Raw genomic sequence first — 27,646 nt, 5'->3', positions numbered from 1 at the left:
GTGGGAATCGCGTTGCCCCTGGCAACGACATCGCTCTCACCCTTCTCACAGTTACATAATTAGGGCGCTGGTGTGATTAGCATCACATTCCATGTTCAGCTAACCAAAAAGCCACAGCACATGCCTATTTTTTTTATAGTAATCGTTATATCACTGCAGTTTTTGGCATGATGAGATCTTCTTCAAGGGATTGGTATGCATTAAAAACTCAATTTCCCTTTCTAAGGAAATTTCTACTATTGTGACTGATTTTCTCAGGTGATACGTGAATAGTATTCAAGCAAATAAATTATGCTTACTGATAACAAAATATATTTGCCATGTATTTAACAGATAATAAGGCACTTTCATAGTTAATTATTTTAAAATAAATAAAAACTTTGAATCCACAATTTCAGATAAAAAAAACATACCTTTAGAATATTTTCTAATGGCATTAAAAACTCCTACAGTTTAAGTGTCCCTCATCCTTAAAATAAATAAAATATGTACAACATGTTTCATAAATTATGCATCAGTTTTCTAGCTTTCAATTTTTTAAGTTAGAAGATGGACTTAGTTCCACACAGACTGCGACACTGAGGGGCATTTACATGTTATGAATACTTGGTGAACACATGATCATTCAGGGGAGAATACACAGGACTATTCATTCTCCTTGGCCCCTTCTGACGCACACTGTATGGCATGAGGCAAGGAGTCCGCATTTCAATGCCAAAGCCATTGGGTGTATGTGCACGAATTCTGCAAAGCAATCCTTTCTTGGCAGTTATGGCCACCCAACCTGGAAAAAGAGATTTCAATCATATCTTTCCACACTGATACCAGAAGAAAAGCTAATTGATTTTCGACAGGAAGATAAGAGGAGGATATAATAAGTACCTACTAATGAAACAAGGCTAGGAAACCAAATATTTATATTAGGGATGAGTCGATTCCAAATGTCGATTCTCGATTCCACCGATTCTCGGGCACGGAATCGGAATCGAGAATCGATCGCCTAAAGTCGATTCCGATTCCATCGATTCCAGGAAGATAAATGTTTTGAGCATAGACTATATAAGTTTGGGGCACAAAGGCTGCCACACATCTAAGCGGCCGCGGTGTCAGCCTTGCCCGCGCGGAGGATACGCCCGGCACGCTGGTGCTGCGACTAACATACCTAAGCGGCCTCGGAAACATGAAAATGTCGGCAAGAGCGACAAACCGACGAACCCTGAAATGGCGCGTGATCATGAGCAACTCTAAGAGAAAAAAAAATTGGAAACCTCGGGATCGGGAAGCAATGCATGCGTTTTCCGTTCTTTTATTAGCCGCTGGTCACGGCAAATCAAAGTATTGCGATTATGAATCACATTCGGAGAATTCATCTCGACCACCAATTTTAAAGTATAATAGATCGAAATATATATATTTTTTTTTCGAATGATATTTGAAGTCTGATGATAATAAAAACGTGCAGAGAGCGAGTTTTCCTGTGAAAAAAGTTTCTTATAAATACGCGCTGAGAGCGGGTTTTTTTTATATACGTAACTTTTTTAGACTAACACACGTCTGCGTCAATAATAAAAAAATTAGACACATTCGCGTTTGTATAGCCCAGTTTCATCAATGCAACCCTTGAGGAAGTTGATACTTGCTTGGCATAAGCCGCCGCGGCCTCCGGGCAGACTCGACAGGTTGCGTTCGGCCGCCACCGCGCACCCACCAGGCTGCTCTAGTGTGTATGGACGCAATGAACGCTTCTTGTTTAGCCACCGCGGCCAAACGAGAATGTAGCCTCCGCGGCTATTGTTATTTTTAGGGATGGTCGGATCGGATACCTCGGATCCAAATATCCGCGGATATTGCCCTTCATCGGATACATCGGATCCAAAGTCGCGGAAGACATCGGATCTGGATCCGAAATTTTAAATAATAGATTCAGTGAATGCAACGCCCCATCAGGGTGGAAAGAGTTCCGATTCTCTCTTCGAATGCGTTGTCGCATGCGATTCTTGTCCTACTCATGAACCGTTTTGTTTGAAAGCTCTCGCAGAGGTTGCGAGTGGAATTTCAGCCGTGGCCAGGATTTTCAGCCAGAAAAAAAAGGCAAAATACGACTGGCACATAGTGTGACTCTTCCCAAGAGATTGAACAATCATCGGAGGAATTTCAGCGCCGTAGGATAATAACCACGTCAAAAGTAACTACGTCGCAGATTTCAGAAAACCACCCTCGGCCGTCCACCAGCCCGTGCCTCTGTTGTTTTTTTTGTATCCGAAATCACACGGACCAAAAATCATTGTCTTCTAAGGAAAATATCAAATCACATGAAAACAATTGAAGCGTGTTTCATCCCTAACTCGCCTCACCAACTGACCTTTTTTGGCCTACCTGCTTCAATTCTCTGTTTCTAGACGACAAATGCTAGGAGAGTGACTTTTTAGGCCCGAAGATATCTTGATAGCTTCGACAATTAGATGATATGCACGGGATTTAAAAAAGAATTAGACCAAACGAGACGCATTCCTGACGATATTTCTGTTTATTTTTCAGCTCTAATTGATTGCCACTCAGTTTTCTATCTACAATTCTACAATTACACTTTACTGATTGTCCAAACAGCATAATTTTCAAAGAAACAAGCGCAGCATTAACCCCTCAAACAATTAGAGACGGATTGGAAACGCCAACTACATATATCACGTAGCGCGCCCGGCTTCTCTTTGAAGGCAACGACGTCACTGAAGCAAGATCTGATTTCTTCGTCCGACTCCCTCATTTGTAGCCTTGTTGTTTGAAATACGGAGGGAGCGGGCTCCTTCCTCTCCACCTCTCCTTCACGTGCTCCTTCCCAGTGGCGTAGCCATGGGGATGGTCCGGACCTCACCCCCCGAAATATAAAAACACAGTTATTGTCCTTCACAAAAGAAAACAAAATATTGAAAAATCAGGAATTTACAAAATTTTTCTTTAACAAATTAAGTTTTTCGATTATAAAAAGTGTTAAAATTAGTTTAAAACCCATTATTTAAAGCCCGGTTTTTTTTTAAATTTACCCCCTGGTTTTGAATCCCCCCCGAACGAAATTCCTGGCTATGCCACCCCTCCACCTCTCCTTTACGTGCTTCTGCTGCCCACTTCTTCCTCATGCTGAGCGGTTGAGCACTTGTCACACATGACGTTAATGCCGTTTTAAATACTGTTAATTGTGTTGCTAATTGCACAGTTGCAATTCAATTTAATGATGTGCCGATAAAAATGTCTTGCGTGTAAACATTTCCACTGAGATAAGGAGAACCAATGAATGCCGTGTGCGTGCACTGTGGCGTAAGTTATCCCGAGGATATGCTAAATCCACCTCACCATACCGAAGCATTTTCGGATGAAACACAAGTCCGTAAGTGATGAGAAAGTAAAATTCGGGGGAAACGTGCGTGAGGAAATTGGAATTCAGTCGATGGCAGGGGGGTACCCAGGAATTTTGTTAAGGGGGGATCCAAAACCAGGGGGAAAATTTTTAAACAACAGGGTACAAAGGAGAGGGTTTCAAACTAATTTTAACGCCCTTCATAATAGAAAAACTTCATTTTTCGAAGATTCATTTTTTTTCATTTTTGTAAATTCATGATTTTTAAATATTTTGTTTCCTTTTATGAAGGAAAGTAATTGTGTTTTTTATATTTATATTCCTCTCGCTACGCCACTGGTCAGTGGTTCATCCTAAGTTTTTTCCTATTTTCATTTCCAAACCCAAGAGTAACAGTTTAGGCCCTGAGTATGTGAAGATGTTTTTAAAAAACAACTTGAAAGCCCATAATATAATTTTTAATTTATAAAAATATTAGAATGTGAATGAAAATCTAAGAAGCATTCCATTGATTGTATGTACCCACAATAAACTTGAATAATGACTTTGTTTAATGGCAGGAATTTGAAAATGCATTTGGATTCGAAAATATCCGATTCGAAAGATCTCGCTCCAAAAATCCTGGATCCGTCCATCCCTAGTTATTTCATTCCATTCAATTCTTAAATTTTAATGACAGCGATGCTACAGATAAATCAAAATCCCACCAGTTAGAATGAACAAGAATCGATGGAATCGGAATCGAGAATCGGGAATCGATTTGAAGGAATCGAAATTGGAATCGGAATCGAAAAAAAGTGGAATCGACTCATCCCTAATTATATAACTATAAGAGTTACTGTGTGTCCTATTTTTGACCGATAAAACAGGGAGAATTGTCGTTAGGAAAGGGAAACAGTTACGGCAGGTGAAGATGAATGCAATTATTCAGCAAAAAATTATGTTTTCTGTGAAGCATAGCTTAGAAATGTAGTCAGGTTATGGGTGTTCCTGGATAAGTGAATTCTGGATTCAGGGTGCTCAACTCTAATAACTTGCCAAGATTAGCAGAGTGGTGTATTTGCTAATTGACATATATAATTGGCAGTCAAGAGGTCAGTCCCAATATGTATCTTACCAGCTGATGAAAGAAGAACATCGGCACAGCTCTCCTTCCAACCAATTCCAGTGACCTCGTAGGGCTTGCTGACAAAAGGAGGCCAGTGATTCAGCCGGCCTTTCTCACCCCTTGGCACACCAAGCAATGGAGAGCCCAACAGAGTGCTGTATACTTCTTCAGCATCCACAGAGGCACAAAGAAGAACAGGGAGTTTTCGTGGGGCAAAAACCGTCATCCTGAAACCCAGATAACAAAATGTCCTTAAGCTTATACATTTTTCCACAGAATAGGTAAATAAGAGAAAAATAACTAACTATCTGTACATGACCATGGAAGTGAACAGTCTGAATATAGAGGTGGTCACAGGTCATAGTGGTGATCAAGTCTGTTTGGATGTATGAGGGCAAGGCTCACCCAAGACTAATCAACGAGAATGAGAATTTCACATTTACGGTCATTTCTTTCCCTGAGAAACCACCAAGGTTCCTCTTCCAAAGGTTTTCCAATGGCTTCACCAGTGATTTCAAACCAGGATCCTTTATTCAGTAGCCCAACCCTCAACTCACTGGGCCACCATGCTCCCGAGAGAGAGTTCTGCACATTAAAATAAGTAGGCATGAGTAAGAGTTAAGTATACTTCAAGGCTAGGTGTCAGAGAAGTAACACTAAGTATTCCCCAAAAAAGTGGTTATTTAGGAAAGAACTTCTCTCAAATGAACTGAAGAAAGTTGGCTACCCCTGACCTATTACGAATCATGCTTAATTGTAGTGACTGCACCATAAAATGTAAATGCAAACAAAAATTCAGATGCTACTATACATGTGAATATACAAACATAATTACAGATAGAGATTGAAACAAAGAGAGGGACACATAAACACATGGCGATAACACAACGTGGCATGGAGATGGAATGAAGGCCGAAAGCACATGCAAAAATGTCACCTCAACCGAGAATCGAACCACCGACCTTCTGCTTTCAGGGCAGAGATGCTCAGACCACAGAGCATACATATATAAAAAAAGTGAAATATTCTTGGAGTGATATGACTTACCAGATAGGCTGGTCCCCAGAGTCATAGTCTAATCGAGCCAATCCACCAACGAATAAGCTGAGACCCACTTTTACATAGAACGTTCGAGGAATTATCATTCTTGACCCAGAGAAAGCATACTTCATCTCATCAGGAGTAAGAAGGTCCAAAGTCTATAAGAGGAAAGGAAGATGACTGATAGTTTTATTGGCATAATACATATTTTAAAAATAGTTCTGATGCATTCTATATCATTCATAACTAATTCTTACGAATGCCTGATATATTATTGAGATCAAAGTAACAAAAAATGTCTACACAAAGTCAGCAAGAAAATGCTTCAATTAGAGGAAAATCTGCTGTTGGTATGTTAGGTTACGCTATTGCCCATTTTTCTAGAACTGATTACTACCAATAAAAATACACAATTCTTGAGACCGCATTATTCATGCTTAAATATGATAGATAACAATAGTTATGTTTTCAGATATATGTACATAGGAAACAACTTCCTTATCTTAATCTTAAGACAAATTACCTAGTACATGTTTTTCTTGTAAATCTTCACATTTGATTTGTTATGGATAGAAATGGTTCAATCTCAATAAAATTTCATGGAAGCATATTTTAGAAGTATTGCAGTAAAAAATAAAATTATTATAAAAAAGTATATCAAAACGATTGTATGGGCATAAACATAGATCAGAAACATGATCCATCAGAAAAGCTGATCAGATAAGAATAAACACCTTCATGACCTGATGCTGGCAGTAAGATGTAGTGTAGATGAGGTAGTGTTGAAAATCAAATGGCCACATAAGGTGAGAAATGAGGGGATATAACGAAGAACAGGAGATGATAGGGAGCTGTGGAGCACCAATTAGAAGTTGACATCATGGCCGAAAAACACCAAACACGTCTAAGCAAGAAAATAAAAATAATGGAGCAATACGAGAGTGGCGTAATTAATTAATCTATTTTCTCTTCATGATTAAAAACAAAACAAGAGCACCTGAGGAATGCAGAACATGAAGAGTTGAAAGGAACTTTGTTATAGTAGTTTTGCCCACTTCAATCTGTGGGAACTACTGAGAATTAAGGGGCTATGCTTAAGGCTAAAGCAGAGTATTTCAGTGATAGAATGAGAATCGAGAACTTCAAGTGTTCAGAAGGTTGGTTAGACTAACTTAAAGCACATACCAGTTATCTCCCTTCATGCAGGTGATGCCTGCGGTGTAAACCTGGAGCCGTGGAAGAAAGGACTCCAATCCTAGGGGAATATCTTAAAAAGTCCGTGTGATATAATGCAGACGAAACGGACTCTTTTCAACCTACACCTCGACAAAAACCATGCAGTATGAGTGTTTCTTGCAGTGATGCTTCTAGATGCAGTTAATATGCACTGCTAACGATGACATATGTGAAAAGGTGATGCTGCACCTTTAGTTTATTAAATTTAAAAAATTCTGCATTCTTTTTTTATGTTTTGAAGTCATTACTGAGAATGTTAAATCAATGAATTCATACTTGTAAGCTTTGTTGGAGGGTCCATCAGATGCGTATGCTTTTTCCTTTTTTTTGTTGCATATCTTACCTATGCAAGTTATACATATTAGTTGCAGTTTCTTTGCTGCATGCTTTTGTTTTACTTAAGTGACTCCATAATATCTGCCTTATATTTTTCGTGAAATAATATCACGTTAATATCTTTTCTGATGATACCAATTTTAATTCAAATCGTTTTCATTGCAATGCCGTGGATACACTCAATGTATTCTTTCAATGACGTCGAGGGCGTAACACTCAAAATGGAACTATTTTGAAACATAGGATATTTTAATCACATCATAAAGAATTTTTAGCGGACTTTTTAGTGTAGATAATGAAGAAAAGACTCCAAAAAACTCTCCACATCACATTATTAATGACTAACTGGATCATGCTTCAATGGATGGATTTTTGACTAAATTATCTTGCAATATCTTATATAAAGAAAAAACTCATTCAGATATTGCTCCATGGTTTAGAACTTATTGGTCAAGCCATTAAGAGTAACAATATCCAATACCAGCTACAACGTAATTGCAAGCATTCTGCAGATCATCAAAATAAATAGAGCATAAGAAATGACTTAATAAAACTTCGTCCCATAACATGCCATTTTTGCGTTAGTAAACTCTATCGATCCCAATTAATTTAATTTAAAGTACCCTTTTGACAATAAGCACCCACCAAGACCTTCCACTAATCCCACATGCTTACACGTTCAGAAGTCGGTATTCCAGGAGTATCGTAACACCATCTCACGTTATCAAGCCTTAACCTTGGTGGGGGTAATCCAAGGTGCTTTAGCTTCTCTGGGCTAAGAGGAATCAATGTGCGCTTCACAGCTCTTGTACCCATTTCACAGTCTATTTCCTCATGACTGCCGGGAGCAAAAGTATCTGCAAAAATTAGAGAAGTAAATGGTTTTACATACACAGTGGATTGAACCGCCATACAGTAAAATTTCAAGGAAAACTCCTTATTTGGAAGTCAATGACCCAGTCCCAGACCCATCCAATGGCCCATGCATGCAAATACCTTCTGTGATGAGCCTCTCAACTTACAAAGACTCCCTACATCGAAGTCTGTGCTGGGGCCCAAAACATAGAAAATGCACCTCTAGAAAAAAATATGTATTGAGGAAAAAAGGTTGTAGAAGGTTGCGTTTTGCATTTACAGGTGATTCTTTCTGCAATAAGCAGCAAATAGAACTGCAGCATCTTAACCATTCTGATTCCAGCTTTGTAGGGTTCACATTCGAGACTTACAGAGTGGAGGGAATGGAGGAAACTTGACACTCTGACTCAGTGAAGGCAATGGTTCGCATCATAAGAGTTGACTTTGCTCCGCTCTGCTCCGTCTATTGCTGTTCCGCTTGGTTCCATGCTCCACTTCGATAAGGAGTGCTTGGCAAGTCATCACTCCTCTCTGAACTGCCTAGAACGTTTACAACCCAAAACTGTTTAATGGAAAATCTGCAGAGCAGCTGTTTTTATATTCAATTTCGATTCCCATTCAGCATCCCTTAAGAGAAAACCTACTTTCCTTTCTTCAGTCTTTAAACTACTGTGTGCATAATTATAAATTAAATGTGAGTTTTGTCTTTTATTTACCATTGCGAGTTGAATGGAAGGCGGTGTCTGTGCTTTAAATAGCGGTTGTTCCTTGGCTCACTTTAGCTAACATTTTCACTTGATAGTCTTATCAGATTACCTTCCTGTATTGGGCTTCATTTGCAGAGAAGCAGATGATTAGGATGGAAATCAATTTTCTCTTTAAAAACGTATCAGATTACTTTTCATATAGGGTTACATTCCTGAGACCCCAGGAATAGTCCAGCTCCATGTTTTCCTCTAAAATACATAGTTTCAAATTACCTTTCGGCATTGTATTTTATTTTGAGAGAGGCAGGTGGACAATTATCTTATCTTAGGGCTCAACGTTTGTGCAGGTTAAAGCTCTTGCTGCATCCAACTCTAAACGTCACCATTCCAAATCGTTGGAAAAATTACCGTTGCAACTAGAGTTTTTGGGAACAGCAACCTTCGCTCTTATGCTTGCTTTAGAATGATGTCCTTCTGGAGACATAAAACACTCAAAATGGAGTAGGATGATGTTGTTTTCATGTCCTTAATTCCTAACATAAGACATATTTAACTCATGTGATTGTGCTTTAGTGACTTATTTTTGCAGATTTATAGTTTTAGCCAGCAAGTGGCACACATTTTGAAAAGAGAGACATTTCTGCAAAGGACTGAAAAGGACAAACCTGGTAAAACATTTTCTTAGGAGTATAAAGAGGTAATTAATAACAGGATGAGCGGAGACAAGGTATGGATTCAAATACAGTACACTCCAGATTATCCAGGCTAATGATGGGGAGAGACGGCACCAATAATCGGAAAACACAGATAACCCAAACTTTCCCTTAAATGTCTTGCAATGCTCATATTATACCTAGAACAAACAATATATTATTATTTATGCTGTTATTTTAGAGCGCTTCCCGGACTCAATGAGAGCTTTCTTTGCCAGTTCGCGATCTTTTTAGCGGAGCACGGTTGCGCACTGCGAGGCTTGGAAAACAGGAACACGGTGCTCCCGTGAATGCAGCTAGCGTGCGATCACTTCCATTTCACGAAGGAGATTCTAACGGAAATAATAAGCCCGGTTTATTCTAGCATTAATGCAGTAATTCCGATGATTTTACGTCCGTTTTGATTTTTTTAAAATAAAGATCGCGGAAATAATACAGCAAGAGTAAAAATCGTGCACGGATAATCCGCATCCTGGATAAACCGCAGCCGGATAATCGGGAGTGTGCTGTATTACCTAGCATACTCGAGGATGGTACGGCGATTTGGCATGGGAGAACATGCGTGCCAACAGAATACCAATCATGTCCAGCTTCTATGAAGGCATCATTAATACATTACTATCTGAGATTGCCATTGTGACCTCAGTGCATTGCCGACTGTCACGTTTTTACTTGTGGTGGCAAACTCAGATCACCTTAAACTTCAATTGTCGGTTATCAATATTTAGGATATACTCATCACAAACATATTTACAATATTTACCAGTCATTCAATAGGATTCTAACAATGATTTTATTTCATAAGTCTCAAGGGAAATATGTGCTCTTTCAAGCGAAATTACTGCACTCCAAGAATAATATCGACAAGACAAACAGGAAAATTATGGAGTACTTTAAAAATATGTAATCCACAGGCATCAATTATGGCATTTATTTAATTTCAAATCGTAACTAAAGTAAGCGATTAGGCATAGAGCAGAATGGAAGAGAAAAACAATAATTTCAATGAGAAATATGCAAATTGAAAACCAAACGGTGCTAGCCATGGTATTTGATGGTAAATAATAGAAATTGTTTATCACTACTATAGGAAGAGTTTTTAAGGAGAATTAAGCAAAACTGATAATTTTACTTGACTTGCATTGTAAAGAGCACCAAACACTTGATGCCCCTGCAAAGATGCAACTCGGACGTCTCCATACACCGAAAACCCCTACAGCAGTCATTATTTTTCCGTTCCCAACAAATTAATTGTAAAGAGGTTTTACTTTATCTCCCAAAATTATTATTAGTTCCATACTAAAGATAGTAAATGATAATTGATAACCTTCATAATTGGCCACATTCAAAATAGAAAATATGATGCATACATATATGTACGTGCCTAAAAAGTTTACAAATAAAATCAATAGTTAGCTTATGCTGATACTTGGGAAACTGCTGTTGACAATTGTTCATGCATATGTATTGCATTTTACAGCATACTTAATCAAAACATTCAGATCATCACGTAGAGACTAACTCAATACCTAATTCCTGAGCAGACATTTTCAAGTACAGAAATAGAAGAGCCATCCCCATTGACAGGCCTTATGTACTCCTTTTGGCCTGTAGATTGTTGTGGGAATTATTTTCTTAGTGTTTCTTTTATGGAACTCAAATCAGCAACTGAACACTATCTCTGACACATCTGGTTGACTATCAAGATGATAGTAACAGCACTCATCCCTACAGACAGCAGAAATGGCACTAAACTATTGGAATCAACCATCAAAGGGCACACAATTACCCTATTAAAAATTATGTACCTGGAGAAGCAAGATATGCTTCGTTTTTTCTCTTTGAAGACTCTTCTGATTTTAGAAGCTTCCTCTCTTTAGATTCCACCTGAAGACGTTTTGTTCTTTCAAACATAAGATCTCCAGCAGGGCGAGAAAGTGGAAACTATAAAAGAAAAAGCATACAAACCATTAATAAGACTACTGTAACCATGTTTTTAATTTTGTCGGTGGGGTAGCATATGCATCTAACTTTTATCAGCCTAAAAATTATCAGAATTAGGGAAAATGGATCAAATTGATTTAATTTCCATATATTTTCGAAATGACGTCAGCTTGATGAATATTGGGAACAATACCCCCTAAAAGATATGCAAGAGATCAATTGATGCACATGCATTACATAATCTTTATTGTGATGTGTCCTTTATTAGTTAATAACACACTCCATTGATGTAATAAAATGTTCTTTTCATCACATATATATAAATCTGGCTCATTTAACCCTTATACTGCCAGCCCATTTGGGATGGGATGTGCGAAGACTGCCAAGGCTATTTTCCCGAATTTGTATGATTTCAGATTTTAAATTATTTCAGTTACTTATATTTATTTAATACATCTAGATTTTTTCCCAATACTAAATATATATTTATAGTTTAGAACCGTAGATGCATTATGGGGATTTACTTAAATTTTCATAAAGAAAAATAATGACAAAATAATTATATATAAAAACCCAAAATCCTCAGTTTATTTCACATTATGATTTATAAATTATTGTTCAAATGTAGTGACATAGTGTTACTTGTTGATACTATGTATTTAGTTTTCTCACCCTTGGTGCATTTTTTAGTTATCAATCAATTTTTTCCAGAGATATAAAATATTTTATCAAACTCTACACTCACTGTCTCATCAGCTGATGCACTTATGCTTATGAAAGCATTCACCATAAGGCCTTCTTTGCAGTTTCCGCACATAGTTCTGGATCTTTTTCTTTGCACTCTTCCCTTTTTCCCTCTTACACTGCACACTCAACAGTCCTTTTCTCTTTTATTTGACAAGTTTATAAGTTTTTCGATACACGTCTCTGATGATCCGGGTTGCATATCTCCGTTTTGCTTTTCTTGAAGCCATTCGCTGCCTAGTTCCTCAATTATGTCGATCGTGAATTGTTGCCTGGACAAAGGCCTTTTTCCAGGTGTCAAGTTTTCTTTGTATAGTATGTAAGAATTCAGTACCATACGCGCAAAAATATTGAAACACATCTTTTTCCAATATTTTACTGTACGTCTCTCGTCAAGATAGGCGTAAAGCATCATATCAGACGTATCGATTCCTCCCATATAATCATTATAGGATTGAATAATTGAAGGTTTCTCCACGTCTTTTGCCTGACCGCATCGGGTAGATGAACGTTTACTCGGTTCTGTGTTGCATCTTGTCGAAAGAAGAATCACAGGAGTTCGCTGAGATTTTTTTTCCCTCACGGCGGCGGCAAGAACATGGCCACTATGGTAGTAACACTGTTCTCCTACTTGAAATTTTTGTTTTAATTCTCATCATCATCATCACTGGTCAACAATCCTAGGATTGGTTTGACGCAGCTCCCCACTCAGTTCTCCTATCAGCTAATCTTTTCACACCTACGTATTTCTTCTCTTTCACATCTCTCTTTACTTGTTCCATATATTTTGTTCGAGGTCTTCCTTTTCCATTCTTGCCTTCCACTTGTCCTTCGACGATTGTCTTCATCAGGCCATCATCTCTCAAGATGTGGCCTATAAGGTTGTTCCGTCTTCTTATTAAGGTTTTCATGAGGCTTCTCTTCTCTCCTACCCTTCTTAGGACTTCCTCGTTACTAACTCGGTCGATCCATTTGATTTTCATCATTCTTCTGTAGCACCACATTTCAAAGGCCTCTATCCTTGCTTTCTCCGCTGCGGTCATTGTCCATGCCTCACTTCCGTATAGGAGCATACTCCATATGTAGGTTCTTATAAATTGTTTCTTTACTTCCAAATTTAAGTTTCCCGCTGTAAGCAGGTCTCTCTTTTGGTGGAATGCTCTCTTCGCCTGGGCTATTCTGCTGATAATTTCTTTCTTGCTTCTCCCGTCACTAGTTATCTTGCTTCCCAAATAACAGAATTCGTCCACCTCTATCAGTTTTTGCCTCCCTATTTTAATGTTGGTCTTGACTTCTTCTCTTCTGCTGCATACTAAGATCTTGGTTTTCTTCGTGCTTATTTTCAGTTGATATCTACTCATTACCCTACCCTTATTAACCAGAATATTTTTCAAATCCTTCTCTGTTTCTGCTATAATGGCTATGTCATCGGCAAATCTTAGCATGCTAATTTTTTCTCCATGGATATTCACTCCCAATTCCTTTTCTTTGATTACATTAATGGCTTTTTCAATGTAAACGTTGAAAATTATGGGTGACAATGTACAGCCTTGTCGCACTCCTTTCTTAATTCTTGCTTCTTCACAGCTGGGCCCTGATTTTATCATATTCCATAATTGTTGGCGGCCCCCAGTCGCCAAGTCACGGTATCTTCACAGGTTTTGGTATCTTTTAAATGGTCTACCTTACCCAAGGGTAGCCCAATACCCCCTCAGAATACCGCCGCTTTTTGTCCACGACTGCTTATTTGATGAGAGAACTCGCTTATCTCGCAGCTAACCTCTATATCTAAAGGTCGACCCATCCGCAACCCGGTGGACGCACTCGGTGGCTTTAAGCTCAGCCGCAAGGTTTTAATTCTAACGGAATAAATTTCCTATTTCTTCGAACATTGTTACATAAGTTCCTACTTTGTAAAGGTATTCAGTTAGAGGTATGTACGTAAAAAAATTGTCCATAAAAATATGATAACCTTCGATTAGATAGTTACCCATCTTCAATAACTTTTTTAACACTGTGTAAGCAAAGCCAGACTTTTTTATTTGGTCCTTTTCTTCTTTCCCTTTAGCACCTCTATAAACATAAAAATATAACAAATAGTGCGAAACGGAATCGCATAACATCCACAACTTTATTCCCCAGCGATGATGACGCTTGCTAGGTATGTATAGCAGTATTGCGTATGGTTTTTGGTGCCAACCAAGCTTTCATCGACGCTCAGATACTCATGGGGGGTATAGTGGTGCCTGAAAACTCTGTTGGCATGGAGTATGAGGGGCTGTATTTTTACACAAGGATCATATCCTGATTCCCCTGGCTGAGGTAGGTTTTTGTGTCAGCTAAATGAAGGAATTTCAAGATCAATTGGAATCGATTTCTAGGAAACAACTCATGGAACCATCTGATGTATTGTGATTTTTGAGTGAACCAATATGATTCAATTGTTGGCCGTCGAATAAGGCCCATATTCAAGGTACATGCGATGAAAGCATTTAGTTCGGCAACCGTTATTTTTTCCCAATTTTTTGCACGAGCCTTTGGAGTAAGACGTCCCTCATCACTGAGAAAGTGTCGAGCATATGCATTTGTTTCCTGAACAATTTCATTCAATACAGCATCCGTAAAAAATAAATGAAAGTATTGGATAGGTTGTGCATCACTTGGAGGAGCTTGTTTTGGCCCTGGTGTCTCTAGAAACTCAATGGGTATTGTCGGAGGGTTATCACCATTGAGTCTCACTTCAGCCAACTCGCATTCATCTGGATCAACATTTCTATCCTCTTCTTGCTAGGACCTATATGAGTCATCTTCCTCAGAGGAAGAAGAGATTCTACGCCTCTTTGTCCCTGACCTTGAGGTGTAAACGAAAGATTCTTCACTGCTAGATGAAGAAATCTCTTCATCGGATGTGTCTGATGGCAAATCACTGTTATCATCGATGAAGAGCGCATCTTCAATATCCTTACTTCTCATATGAGTTGACATTGGTCACTGGGACAACCCTAAAATAAATTTTCGTAGTTGTATCAAAATGAAAAATCATGCATCATAAATTACTGTATCTACTCGTCCAACAATAAATGGCATGGAAAAGGGGGATTCATTGTCCAGGAAAAATAATTGACTTGAATTCGTAAAATAAAATCATTTTTCCAAAAAGGTGCAGTTACGTATGAATTAGCAGCCACAGGTTTTTCATAAATTCTTAGTACAATTAGACGTCATGAAAGGTCAAACAAAGAAATAATATGGAAAAATGCTATGAACAGCAAGTGCACTAACATACATGCAGGAAAATTTGCGAAATCGTAACGAAATATATAATAACACGGAAAAGACCTATTTTATCATAGTGTAAAATTGTAAGATACATATATCATTCGTCAACAATTACTAGTTACTCAATTTTGGAAGAATATTTGATAATATTTCTGGATACTGACACTCAAGTAAAAATACTAGGAGCCACAGATAAAATAGAGACTTGTGTGAGCACTGACCAGCTCGAAATACGGTATGCTACTGGCCGGAGGAGAACGAAAAAACACAGGAGAGGCCAGTATTCAGCATACATTGTAAGAACACTGAACAATCAGCATATATTGTAAGGATAGTACAAAGATATTTAAGTAAACTGCAGATATGAGGACGTGAGGACAAATGAGACAAGAGCCGTGATACCGAAGACTTGAGAAACATCCTGCATATGGCAGAGTATAAGAAATAAAAAAAGACGGGCAAAAAAAGAACACTTTTTTTCTAGCTGGAAACTGACACCCTAAAAAAAATACTCAGAAACATAATAAAACAGTTCAACACAGCCTAGAGCAAACACGAAAGATGATACTGTGCAGGATGACCCTGGCTCGAAAGCAACGAAAAATATACAGACGAACTTACGAAGCAAGAACACTGTAAACAATCAAAATGTATCACAAAGATAAGGTGAAACCATCTTAGTAAGTAGCAGAGATATAGCACATGTGTATAAATGAGACGGCAGCCGTTGAAAAGGTCACAATCACGAAATAAAAAAGTCAAACAAGTCAGGCCGATAAATCGGCCCGTGGCAGTTTTTGCACAACCAGCAAGGGCCGATATATTGGCCCTGTGGCAGTTACAGGGTTAAGCGATCACCAAAAGAACAAATTTAAAAATACATACTGTTCATATACCATTCCTTTTATGTTCACCTAGGTAAGATGTTCTTTTTTAGTTCATAGCATGCTCCTTTAGTTCAGAAACATTTTCAATTAACCTTCATCCCAAGTGGATTTTATGTTCTTTTGTGCTTAACCAATTAAGGCATAGCGGTACCATATGGTACCAGCTGGTAGTACAAATCTAAACGTAATTTTTTTGTCATTTATCCTAATTTTTTGGGCTTTATGAGTTTAAAATTGATAAGAATGTTTTTAATTACATTTTCCTGAATGGTTTGCTTCTTTAAAGCTGTAATTAACGCATTCAGAGCTGTTTGAAAATAGAGAATAATCAACTAGCCCAAATTTTTGGTGCAAGCATTTTGATTGTCTTTACTTACGCCTTATGTACATACTAATAACACGAAGATACTTTTACGTAATTTTAAATGTTATAACATGTACATTTCATGTAAAGCATGGATAATTAATGTAAGCCAAATATTTGGGATGTTATGATGCAAAACATTTTGGTGCTTACATTACCATGTTTTGGCGGAAAGTGTAAATACAAATATTTCTGTAGTTTTTGTTTTCTATCAGTTCTTTATTTTGCAATAACTTATTTTTCATCAATTATATAACAAATTTAGCATTAATTCAATGTTATTACACATACAAAATGTGTCTAAAGGTTATTTTTTAACATAACGGCATCATCCAAATACCTAGGCCCTGAATTTTCCCTATTCCTTCAGAATCTCGTATCCTTTGTGAACTAATTCCACCAGATCAGGTTCTTCAACTCTATCTCGGCCGACGTTTTGATGCATGAGTTGTCCATCGTCATCTGGGCATGCCCTTTAATAAATGCTAGTCTTAATTTCGTAGGTGCATTTCCTTTCATCAGTTAACAGCTGGTGTCCTAACACGCCACATGCTTTTTAAGAGGATTGCAGGGTAGTATGTAGATGTAGCCCATAGTTCTCCATCCTTCTTATTCTGTTATGGGACAAATCTGGGTGACTCAACTGTGGAAAAGGGTGTTTTTGATAGTTTTATTTCTGAAACTATTGCCAAGGGCCAGATAGAGATAATTGATGATTGTATTGTATTCTCCTCACCCCCCTCAGGATCTCATATCAATTCCCACCAGGTCATCAACACATTACTATGCCCAATAACAGAGGGAGAATTCGTAATAACTGTTAACCCATCATGCAATAACTATATTACCTTGAGAACACCGAGAGTTGTCCCTGGCCACGGAGAGGTGGTAGCACACTGAATTTCTGCTGCTGTTAAGGCTTTGCATAGGTCAGAGTTCAAAAGAGCATTGAATAAAGATGATTTTCCAACATTAGTGAGGCCAACCAAGTATATATCACCTGAAGAATATTTCACGAAGAAAAAGAAAAGGAGTATTAAAACATAGAGCCTCAACATGTAAGATATGCATGAAGATGAATGGAGATTGGCTTCATTCGTTTTATGAAGGGGATACAAATACGATCAACATGATGTTCATGAATTTCAGAGAAAGCTTTATCATCATTGAAAGTATTTAAATTACTTTTATAAATAACTTTCAGGAAATGAGCAGTCTTGTTTAGGTACCAGATAGAAGATCAACACTACTTTTATCAAATACGTTTCTAATAAAAAGCATTAAGCCTTTGATGCTTGGTAATTATTACTGACTTTTAATGAGATATGAGCATTCAATTTTTGTGGTAGATAGTTATATGAAATAAAACAAGTAAATATCCATTAGAAAGTTACTCCATAGTAGAAAGACTAGACCATTTTGATGGATAACCACTACTTATTAAATCATATTGCCAACAATTTTTTTCTGTCGTCTTAATTTTTTTATATAGAATGGAGTTATAACACCCATTACCTTAACAGGCCATCAAATGTCAAAATACAAGTTAGGCGATTATATTTTATTTGTAATGGTAACGCATGATGAAAGGGCTAGGGAAAGAAAAGGTCAAAAAGGATGCTGTGCGTGGGTGGCCTTACATAATGGGTGTGGCTTCAGTAGGTTTTACAAGACGTACAGGAGCGGTGCTTCTTCCTTGATGGCAGCAAATCAAAGGATTTACACATTTATGCAAGGATACTCTTTCACTTGCAGAGCTCATGCAATAAACTAATTGTTATGAAGTTCACGGGATCAAAAAACCGGAGGTTCGTAAAAACAAACTTCATAGGAGCGTTTCTTTCAGGAATCATCAAAAAAAAACATACCTTGCCAAAATTCCTTGTCCCTTCAATCTCCCATACTTCTACTCGCACTGCAGAATAACTTCAGAGCATGATATACACGAATAAATTATGTATAATTACCATAAGTCTTTGGCATATGATTTTCTTCAGGGGGGATCCTTTGGTAGTAAGTACTTAGTAGTAAGTTTTCTTGGATATTACAAAATGACTTGTACCACTTCTTTTTTACAGAGCATGACCCAGGTTTCGATGAATTATCATCATCTTCAGGTGCAAATAACAATAATAATTAATAATACAGTAAAACCTCTCTTAAACGAAACTCAAGGGACCGAAATTTTGCCGTTTCGTTGATCGGGAGTTCGTTCCCCGGAGGTGATGCGCACGTTGCATCATTCTAGGGGCTCGGAAATAGACGCAAGTCTGCATGCGTTACCTTCATTCTACCTTCGCATACTTCAAAACAGTGCTTATTTCTTCAGCTGCAATGCAAATCGCGGGCAATAGACCACATTTAGGAAGCCTCAGTTCGTATTATTCAATCACTTCGCGTGCTTTTTCATCGGTTTTCAAAAATGTATGCAACGTAGCGGTGAGTGCGAGGCCATCCCTTTATTCTCAATATTTGAAATAGAGTACATGTATTCGCGAAGTTTACACTGAAAAATTAAGAATTCGATAGATTTGACCATTACTAATATAAAGTTAAAGTAACAGCGCCAATTATAGCTTCATCATGAAATTAAGATCGCTCTACCATAACGGCGCGAGTGCGACTTTCGTCGACCCATTAAAGCGCAGTGGGTGGCAGCATTTTTTTATAGCAGTCGAATCCAGAATACTCCATAGCAATATTTGCGATCGCGGGCATCGTAAATAATTCATTGTACTAGCATCATTTCCATCGCATTCCGGATAGACAACTGCCGATAAGAAAACATCTTGAAAGGCCTTTTGCAGGAGTTCTCGAAGTAAAATACGTCACGATTTTGAAAAATGAGTTTCGAGAAATTATATTCTGTAACCCTCAGTTCGCTGGCTTCGCGGATAACGAAATTTGAGTCTATTCTAGTGAACTCATCAAACGACCCTTCAATATTCATGACTTTTGAGAGACCCTGCCAGGATTCACGGCTTTCGTCATCACTCTCCATCGCGTGGTCGCAGTTGACTGCAAACCAGATTGACAACTCCCGATAAGAAAACAGCTTGAAAGGCCTCATGCATGAGTTCTTGAAGTAAAATAAGTCACGATAATGATGCTGTTGACTGCAAACCCGGTTTTTGCAAAATAGCTAAATATGGTGACAGGTGCAACACGCTTCCGAGCTTTGCAAAGCCGCTGCATTACCTGCAAAATGGTCCTCTTCAATTTCGCCGATCCCTTACATCCATTCGACAAACCATAAACTCCACTAAAATCCTACGGTAATGCCGCTTTGCCGCAGAAATGACCCCTCGGTCGAGAGGTCGCAACTTAGCTATTGCAGTTGGGGGAAGAAAATAACACGCACATTTTTTTATTGTTAGTCCTATGTTTGGGCCCGTGCAGCGATCGAGGAAGAAATCTACTTTCCCCATGAGTGCATCAACTCCCGCCAACCACCGCTGAATTAATCCCGCTGTCATTCATGGATTTTTGCTGCTACCACAGGGGTGAGGCATCACCATTGGCCCAGTCTAAATATGGCATGTTTAGACTGTGTCGTCTTCTTCATGTCGCAAACCTTTTTCTCAGGAGAAAATCAACACCGCTTCACATCCTCTTCACATCACGTTAGGACATCGCTACAATCGCCGACAGACAGAGACTGACCTTTAGTATAAAGCACTCAATTCAAGTAACGTCTAGATCAATGGGAAATGTTGGCTTTCGTGTCTTAAGTGTGAATATTTTTTATCCAAGATTGCGGCAAATGCAAAAGTTTCTCCTATTTTTTAGATGATGTTGAAATAAACAATGTGAATGAAACAAGAGTAACTACTGAGTCATATATTAAAGATAATTAAGAGATGCACATTTTGGCTTTCATCTTCTAGCGCGCGCATTGTATCTTCCGTAATTTAGTTAAATTTTAAAGAAGTTATCCAAGATGGCGGCGAGTGAAAAAAAAATGCTTCTCGGAATTTACGCGTTGTAATTCTGTAAAGTATCTTAAACAACCGTCAAAAGAATGCGATCGAAGTACATAGCTCTAGATATAATATCTTTGAGCGTGTAAATATTGGGACATTGAGTTATTTACGAAAGTCAGCATTAACATTTTTCGCAATTCGCCGCGAGCCGCGAGTTGGGGTCAGCGGAAACACACGACGGAAGGCTATGGTTACGGTTAATAATGACGATTCTGATTGGCTTATTCAGTGGAAGTCTCTGATTTGCCCTCCAACGCTACGAATATTAAATTATTCATATGAAAATAAAAATTTAACCGGAAAAATTGGTTATTGGGAGGTGAATTTCACTCGATCGCGCCGAAATTTCATTTCGTTGATCGGGAGTTTTCGTAAAAGAGGAGTTCGTTCATCGGGGTTTTTCACTAATGTGTTTACATAGGCAATTGGCCGGACCAATAGCATTTGTTCGTTGAACGGAGTTCTTCGTTTAGCGGGAGTTCGTTAAGGTGAGGTTTTACTGTAATAATTTCAGATCATAAGTTGCGCATGAAGATGATGATAATTCATACCCGGGTAGTTCATTTAAACCCAGGTCGCACTCTGTAAAAAAGAAGTGGTATAGGTAATTGTGTTATATCAAAAAAAAACTTATACATTATCGAATACCACAAAGTTAATCATGAGTTAGTGAATTTTAATTGGTTGTAACCTATCAGCAATAATGAGTCTGAGGTCTGATTTGTGTAGACAATTGGCTTTTAGATATTCATCAATTATTTTTAAACATCCCTAAGCCTGTTGAAAGAAAGATCACAATCTTTCCAATTTTTTCATTGGAAGGGGATTGGGGCGATTGTCTTAATCCACCACTGCTCTCACCTCTCATAACATAGCTACTCCTTCCTACCTTCAAATTTTTATTCCCCCTCCTTACCTCATATCATACACTCCTTTATCTTATTACTTTTTACTAGAGATGGGTTGAATAGCAGATTCCTCGCACTCGAATATCAAATTTGAATATAAAATCATTGTAAATGCGATGGTGGTTGGCATAACATAGTGAAACTCCTTCATGATGCACAAAGGTTAAGAAAAGACTTTGCTGTTTCACAAAATAAAATATATTTGCGACCGGTTTCGATACAGCGTATCATCTGCCAGCATGATGATACGCTGTATCGAAACCGGTCGCAAATATATTTTATTTTAAGAAACAGCAAAGTCTTTTCTTAACTTTTGTGCATTAAATCATTGCTCGAATATTCGAATACTAGAACTGCGCAAAGCCTATTGAAAGTACGTTTCTTCTTCTATTCCACTTGGTGAATGTATGAATAAAAATGTACACAGTGGAACCTCAATCTATCGTTTTTCAAGGGGATGGACGAAAAAAACGATGAATGCGGGAATGTTTGACTAGGTTGCCTATGCAGCAGGAAACCCAAGATTTTGGCGAATAATTATGATTTCCTTTAAAGGATTCAAACAGGAATTTAGCAGATTAATGGAATATTTATTTTTATAGCTTAACAATTTTGGCATATAGTTATTCAACTAACATCTCTTTCAAACATCCCAAGGGGACACACCACCTCGTAAAAAATGATTGCATGCCGTCTCGGCATTTACACTGCTACGATGGATTTCTGTCTGATGTATGCATGCATTCATATCTACCAAACGCCATTTCAGCGGCACGCCCATCTGATACTCGGCTTCATCCAACTTCCTATTTTCAACAAGTAGCTCGCTTTACCCCCACTCCTACTGTCAATTGCTAGTAGACAATCCGAGGCATTTTGCAAAATACACGCGCTTCTCCACCGGATTTTCTTCAATTATTTTCAGTCCATCTTTGGAAGTTCTCACGAGATAAGCAGATGAATTCAAATTGCTAGCCGGGAGAAACCAAATATCCTGAGAAAATATCCCTTCGTCTGCGACAATAGAGATTTATAGCATGACTCATAAATTATAACTTGATAAATGTTTTCGGAAAAAAATATCGTATCAACTTCCGAGAAGCTCTGCTGCTCATATCGAGTCTCGCCAGAATGCCATGTCTCCGTCTTATTTTGACATTTATTTCCTTGCATAAAATGCTTAAATAAAGTGAAAAATACGTCGTGTTTGGTCTTATTCTATTAAAATTATGCGCACATTACTGGTATTTCAATCCAATAAAGGTGTAATATCAATTGCCAAAAGTCATTGTTAGACAACTTTTGGGGTAGTAGATGACTCATGCAGCAGTTGACCTCCAGAAATGAGGAACTTTGAAGCAGATAGGCAGAAATAGGTCAGTGGGGGAGTAAGAGGGGGGAAGGGTAAACACGATTATTCTCCTGTAACTTGATATTTTCTTTTGAAGCTTTTGATTTATGGTCTTCATAATATGAACCCTGTGCCAGCTGGGGCCTTTTGTTTGATTTCGGAGAGGAGGAATGTGTCGGAGGAGGGGCCGAGGGCTGATGGATGGAGGGGGTAGAGGACTTTGGGAATTGTGGACTACATAGTTACTATCCCACGGCACTGAGGTTTTCCTAGTGGGGGAAACCGGGGGTTTTCGGATTTTTTCACCCCATCATTTTCGGTTCCCCACGTTGAACTCTTTTCACCGCTCTAATCCCCGAATTTTACGTAGTTTGTCAACTTGCTTAAAACAGTGCTGCATGCACCAAACGACTAGTTCTCTACATTTTTACGAGTCAACTACCAACAATGTGCGTGCGACAGCGTATGGAGCGAATTTCAAAGTATTTGAGATTGTACCTTTAGGATAATAATTCAAGATCTCAAATATAGAATACTTTCTAGTATTCGAGAATTCGCAGATACTATTTGCACATCTCGACTTTTTACTCATCTCATATATATGAACAAACACCACATGACTCTTGAAGGCATGAATTAACCAAAATCAATGTTTATTTTCAATAAATTAGAGCGGAACATTAATTGGCTAATTATTGCCGGCATCTTGATCTTATTTGATGCACCTAAGTTCCAAATGAAAATTTTATGGCTGTAGGGAAGAGAATGCAGGAGTCTCACACATCTTACCATAGTTTTTCCACGTGCTGAATAGCTTGGTAATCAAACTTTCAATCCCTATTCCAGAAGATGAGCTTACTAGGAAAACATCCTTAACGTTCAGATGACCATTGGATTTGAAAATTTCTCTCATGCGATTCTTCACTCGATTTAAATAGCCATGGCAATCAGGCGGAAGCAGGTCAACCTTATTTCCAATAAGAATAACCGGATGACCTTCCCCTGCAAGGATATAAAAAAATTAGAGGCCGCAAGAATAAGAGAAATCCTTGATACACATCAGACAACCATTATTGGGAAATAACGGAAGACTTGCAGAACATTAAATGAAGCCACATGGTGCCCTCGGTGTCCAGCATCACACTGGCATAGTAACTGAGGGGAGTCTATGGTGGCACACTTAACAAACTGAACATGATAGGCATGGTGACAATGAAAAGCCACAGAGCACATGAAATTAGAATTCAGAATGCAGGGAAACATAGGTTAAAGTATATTGCAGTTCAAAAAGTGACCATATCGCCAAAGGCCACTAAAATACTTATACTGTTTTTCAAAGGGGCAGCAGTGAACTTCTTACCTACCCATAACCTCCACCTACCCTTTCCCCACCTACTACCCTATATCTCCATCATCCTTTCAAGCATCTTCCTTTTATCCCAGACAAAGTCATTGCAACACTGAGATATTATGACTACGTAGGTTTCCGCAGTGTTGAGGTGCCAATGTCTCCATTCTTCCGGTGCTACCACGTCGATTGTTGGTTTAAGACAACAATTTTGCTGGCACTGCTGCCAGTGTCTTGAGGCCGAACATGCCAGTCCATAATTCTCATCCTCCTTATATATCTGCACAGTCCCTCAAGATGTGACTGCTGCACTCTCACCGATGGTCCTGGATGTACAATTTCAATAGGGACGATGGCTAACACTTGGATGCCTATTGGAGAAGACTGATTAAACCGGCCAATGAGAGAGCAGCAGCCACAACTGGCGGGACTGAGCCCGTATACATATATCATGGATAAGAATTGTGGACCGGCATCTTCGACCTGAGGACACGAGCAGCAGGGCCAGCAAAACTGTTGTCTTAAACAACAAGCGACACAGTAGCACCGGAAGAATGGACACATTGAGATATTATACTTACGTACCTTCTATTATTTTTATTGCATTTCAATGTATTTTTGGACATTTTCAATGTCCATAAAATTAGGGTCCTGAGAAAACTGAGGCCTGTTTTTGAAAGTCTGTATATTTATGAAAGAGAGTCCACAAGAGGCCAAAATGAGAGGATAAAGAGATTACAGCAAATCAATATCACCTACAAGCGAGCTTTGCCAACTAGTCACCCACAATTAACTGCTTTTAAACAATTTCAAATTCACCCAAGGGTAACCCACCATTTACTTATAATTACGTAGTTAATATCATGCCATACAAAGTTTAGATAATGCATTCGCTTTGTCTGAGTAGGTCCCAGCACTCCGCTACCAATCACTAAATTGCAAGAACAAAGGCAGGTGTATCACCCATCGGAAACAATGGATATCAAGATAGAATGAAAACTGCAAGTGGAGGGATTTTAGGAATATGGTAGGATATGAATCTGTAGGACTCATTTTAATTCTGCATAATTTTAATTCTGACTAATGGTCAAAATCATTAAATTTTAATTTTATATTCTAAGATACCTTCTAACAAAAAGATAATGAGAAGACAATTCCACAGTCATCTAAGTAGCTGCATCAAATCTTGGTCGAGATGGCACTTGTAAACCAGAATTCCATACGACATAATTTTATAAGCATAGGCCAAGAGGAAAGCTCTATTATAGTCCTCAAGTCCACAGACAAATGGCGAACATTAGCACAGAAAGACTCTATACTTGATGGTTGATCCACAAACTTGACTAATTATAGATGTCAAAGTGAAATTAGAACATATGATGTATAGCTTTCCATACCCATACACAACTTGCAAAAATTAGTCAGTAGTTCACAAATGAAAAAACGACTTCGTTTTTTCATTTGTGAACTTCAACTTCCACAAAGTTGAGCCTGACACCATTGAACATAGTCAGTAGTTCTTGACCTTTCCTGTCCACGTATATGCTAATATTTGATGACTCTCACGAGGTGTACCACCAAAAAGCATTACGCTTCTTCCAAATAAATCGCAATAAATAAAATAAACCATAAATTCAAGATAAATTAAAACGATCCATCAAAGAGGCAAAACTCACCAACAAAATTTCTGATGGATGAACTAATGTTGAGTGAGACATCCGTGACATCAAATACAGCCAAAATTAAAGAGCGCCTACTCCTCAATTTTGTCAATCCTTTCAAATAGCTGAAGGGGTTATAATTCACTCGCAATAATACTTTTACACTTCGAGTGAAGTAACATCTCTGGCAAAGTAGAGTCGATTTTTGGTTTTGGTTGGAAGAGGAAAGAAATTCTAAGGGAATATATCCCGGCTGGTACATTTGTTCACACTGTATTTGTGCTCCACAACCTCCACATGATATTTTACTTTCGAGGTATTTGCTGGAAACCAAATCATGGCCATCACAGGTCTCCAATGATGCAACCGTAGGTGACGATGCTGGCACGGCAGACATCATTTCATCGAAACTATCAGCGAATTCTGATCGAACGATTTCAGCACCTTCAGCACACGAAACCTGCACCTCAGAGTTATCCTTACCGATAGGCAGATTAATGACACTGCTTCCACTAGGGCTAGTTTCAGAGATGAATCCTTCCATGTACCTCATTGATATAGGGAAAGTATGCTCCTTCAATTTCTCGCGTCTTTTCGACATAGCATCTTTCTCGGCATATCTCTGTATCTTTCTTATTTCCTTCCAGCTAAGAATTTGATTTCGGTGCAGGATAGAACTGTAGATTACTTTGTTTTCCACATTCTTTACTCGGTCACCTACGTCCACAGGAGAATCTTTAACCTCCGCTGGGAACGTGCCATCATGTGGTTCGCAAACATTCAGTTGAGAGCAGCATCTACGACTTATACGGCTATAAACAAACTGCTTACCACACTTAAAATTACCACCGTATTTTAAAACAAGCATCATCCCCCCTTAGATTAACTACTCACTACGTGGAATTACAGAAGATTTTCCGCGAATATGTGAAACACTCCGTTACTTTTTCTCCGTATATATTCAGAGAACACAAAACCATAATCACTCGAATTTCGGCGAATCAACGAAGTATTAATTATCACTTCACAGTGCCCATCACGAATATTTGGTGCCCACATTCGTATCCTCTATTTTCGCCTGCTTTTGTTCAAATCGCACCGCTGCGCGATCGAATACTCGAAGAGGTCGAAGGGTTGAGTACAATGCAAATCTAGCCAATCATAGTTGTCCATAAAAATGGGTGCTCGGATCACTTTTGTATAAATAACACTCATTGGATAATTGAATTCAGTGCAGCCAATCCACTGTCGAGTAGAGTCGAGAGGTCGAGTCTATCGATCGGTCGAATCCAACCATGCCGCGAAAATTGCATATTTAAAAAATATAAGGGTCGAAATATTGCGCACAAGCACACGAATTTTCTCCATCCACGGTTTCTCCCAACCAATTATATGGTTTTGCCATAGGACTTTGGTATATTTTGACCTATTTACTTCTGCCTCCTTCGGAAACTTAAGCAACGTGCACGCGGGTTTCGCGCTGTCGCCGCGAAGCTGAACCCACCCAGTCAACACAACACGTACTTATGGCCACATTAATGTGGCCGAATTGTGTTTTACCTGTGGCAACTATGGCTATGGCTTGCCGTATGATTGGCCCGACTGGGTGCTATCCGGCAAGATATGGCCAAAGTGTGGTCCGCCATAATGTGGCTTAAGTATAGATATAGTACACTTTCTTTATGTCAATAGCATCAACCAATTTCCATTTTAATAACTCACCAACAAACCTGTATCAATTGCAACCGTAATATACTTATTTTTTCAAATGTTTGGTTTGCCAATCTGTGGCATTCCTGACACTTTCCTAAGTGTGCCCATAGTTGTAC

The 27,646-nt window shown here is 38.5% G+C and overlaps 1 protein-coding gene across 1 annotated transcript; it reads right to left on the bottom strand.

The window, feature by feature from the left end:
• Window positions 1-175: 175 nt before the first annotated feature.
• Window positions 176-26,885, bottom strand: LOC124156115 (nitric oxide-associated protein 1). Its single transcript, XM_046530450.1, has 8 exons — window positions 25,833-26,885; window positions 23,598-23,810; window positions 17,415-17,566; window positions 11,157-11,292; window positions 7,749-7,930; window positions 5,508-5,659; window positions 4,470-4,687; window positions 176-784 (listed from the first exon to the last, which is right to left on the bottom strand). Exons 1-8 carry the CDS (start codon window positions 26,686-26,688, stop codon window positions 597-599), a joined length of 2,097 nt encoding a protein of 698 aa, XP_046386406.1. The 5' UTR covers window positions 26,689-26,885; the 3' UTR covers window positions 176-596.
• Window positions 26,886-27,646: the final 761 nt, after the last annotated feature.

The sequence above is a fragment of the Ischnura elegans genome, chromosome 1 (genome assembly GCF_921293095.1).
Source record: "Ischnura elegans chromosome 1, ioIscEleg1.1, whole genome shotgun sequence".
NCBI classification, from domain to species: Eukaryota; Metazoa; Arthropoda; class Insecta; order Odonata; family Coenagrionidae; genus Ischnura; species Ischnura elegans.
The sequence above is the reverse complement of the archived record's forward strand: the minus strand, read 5'-3'. Positions and strand labels throughout refer to the sequence as shown.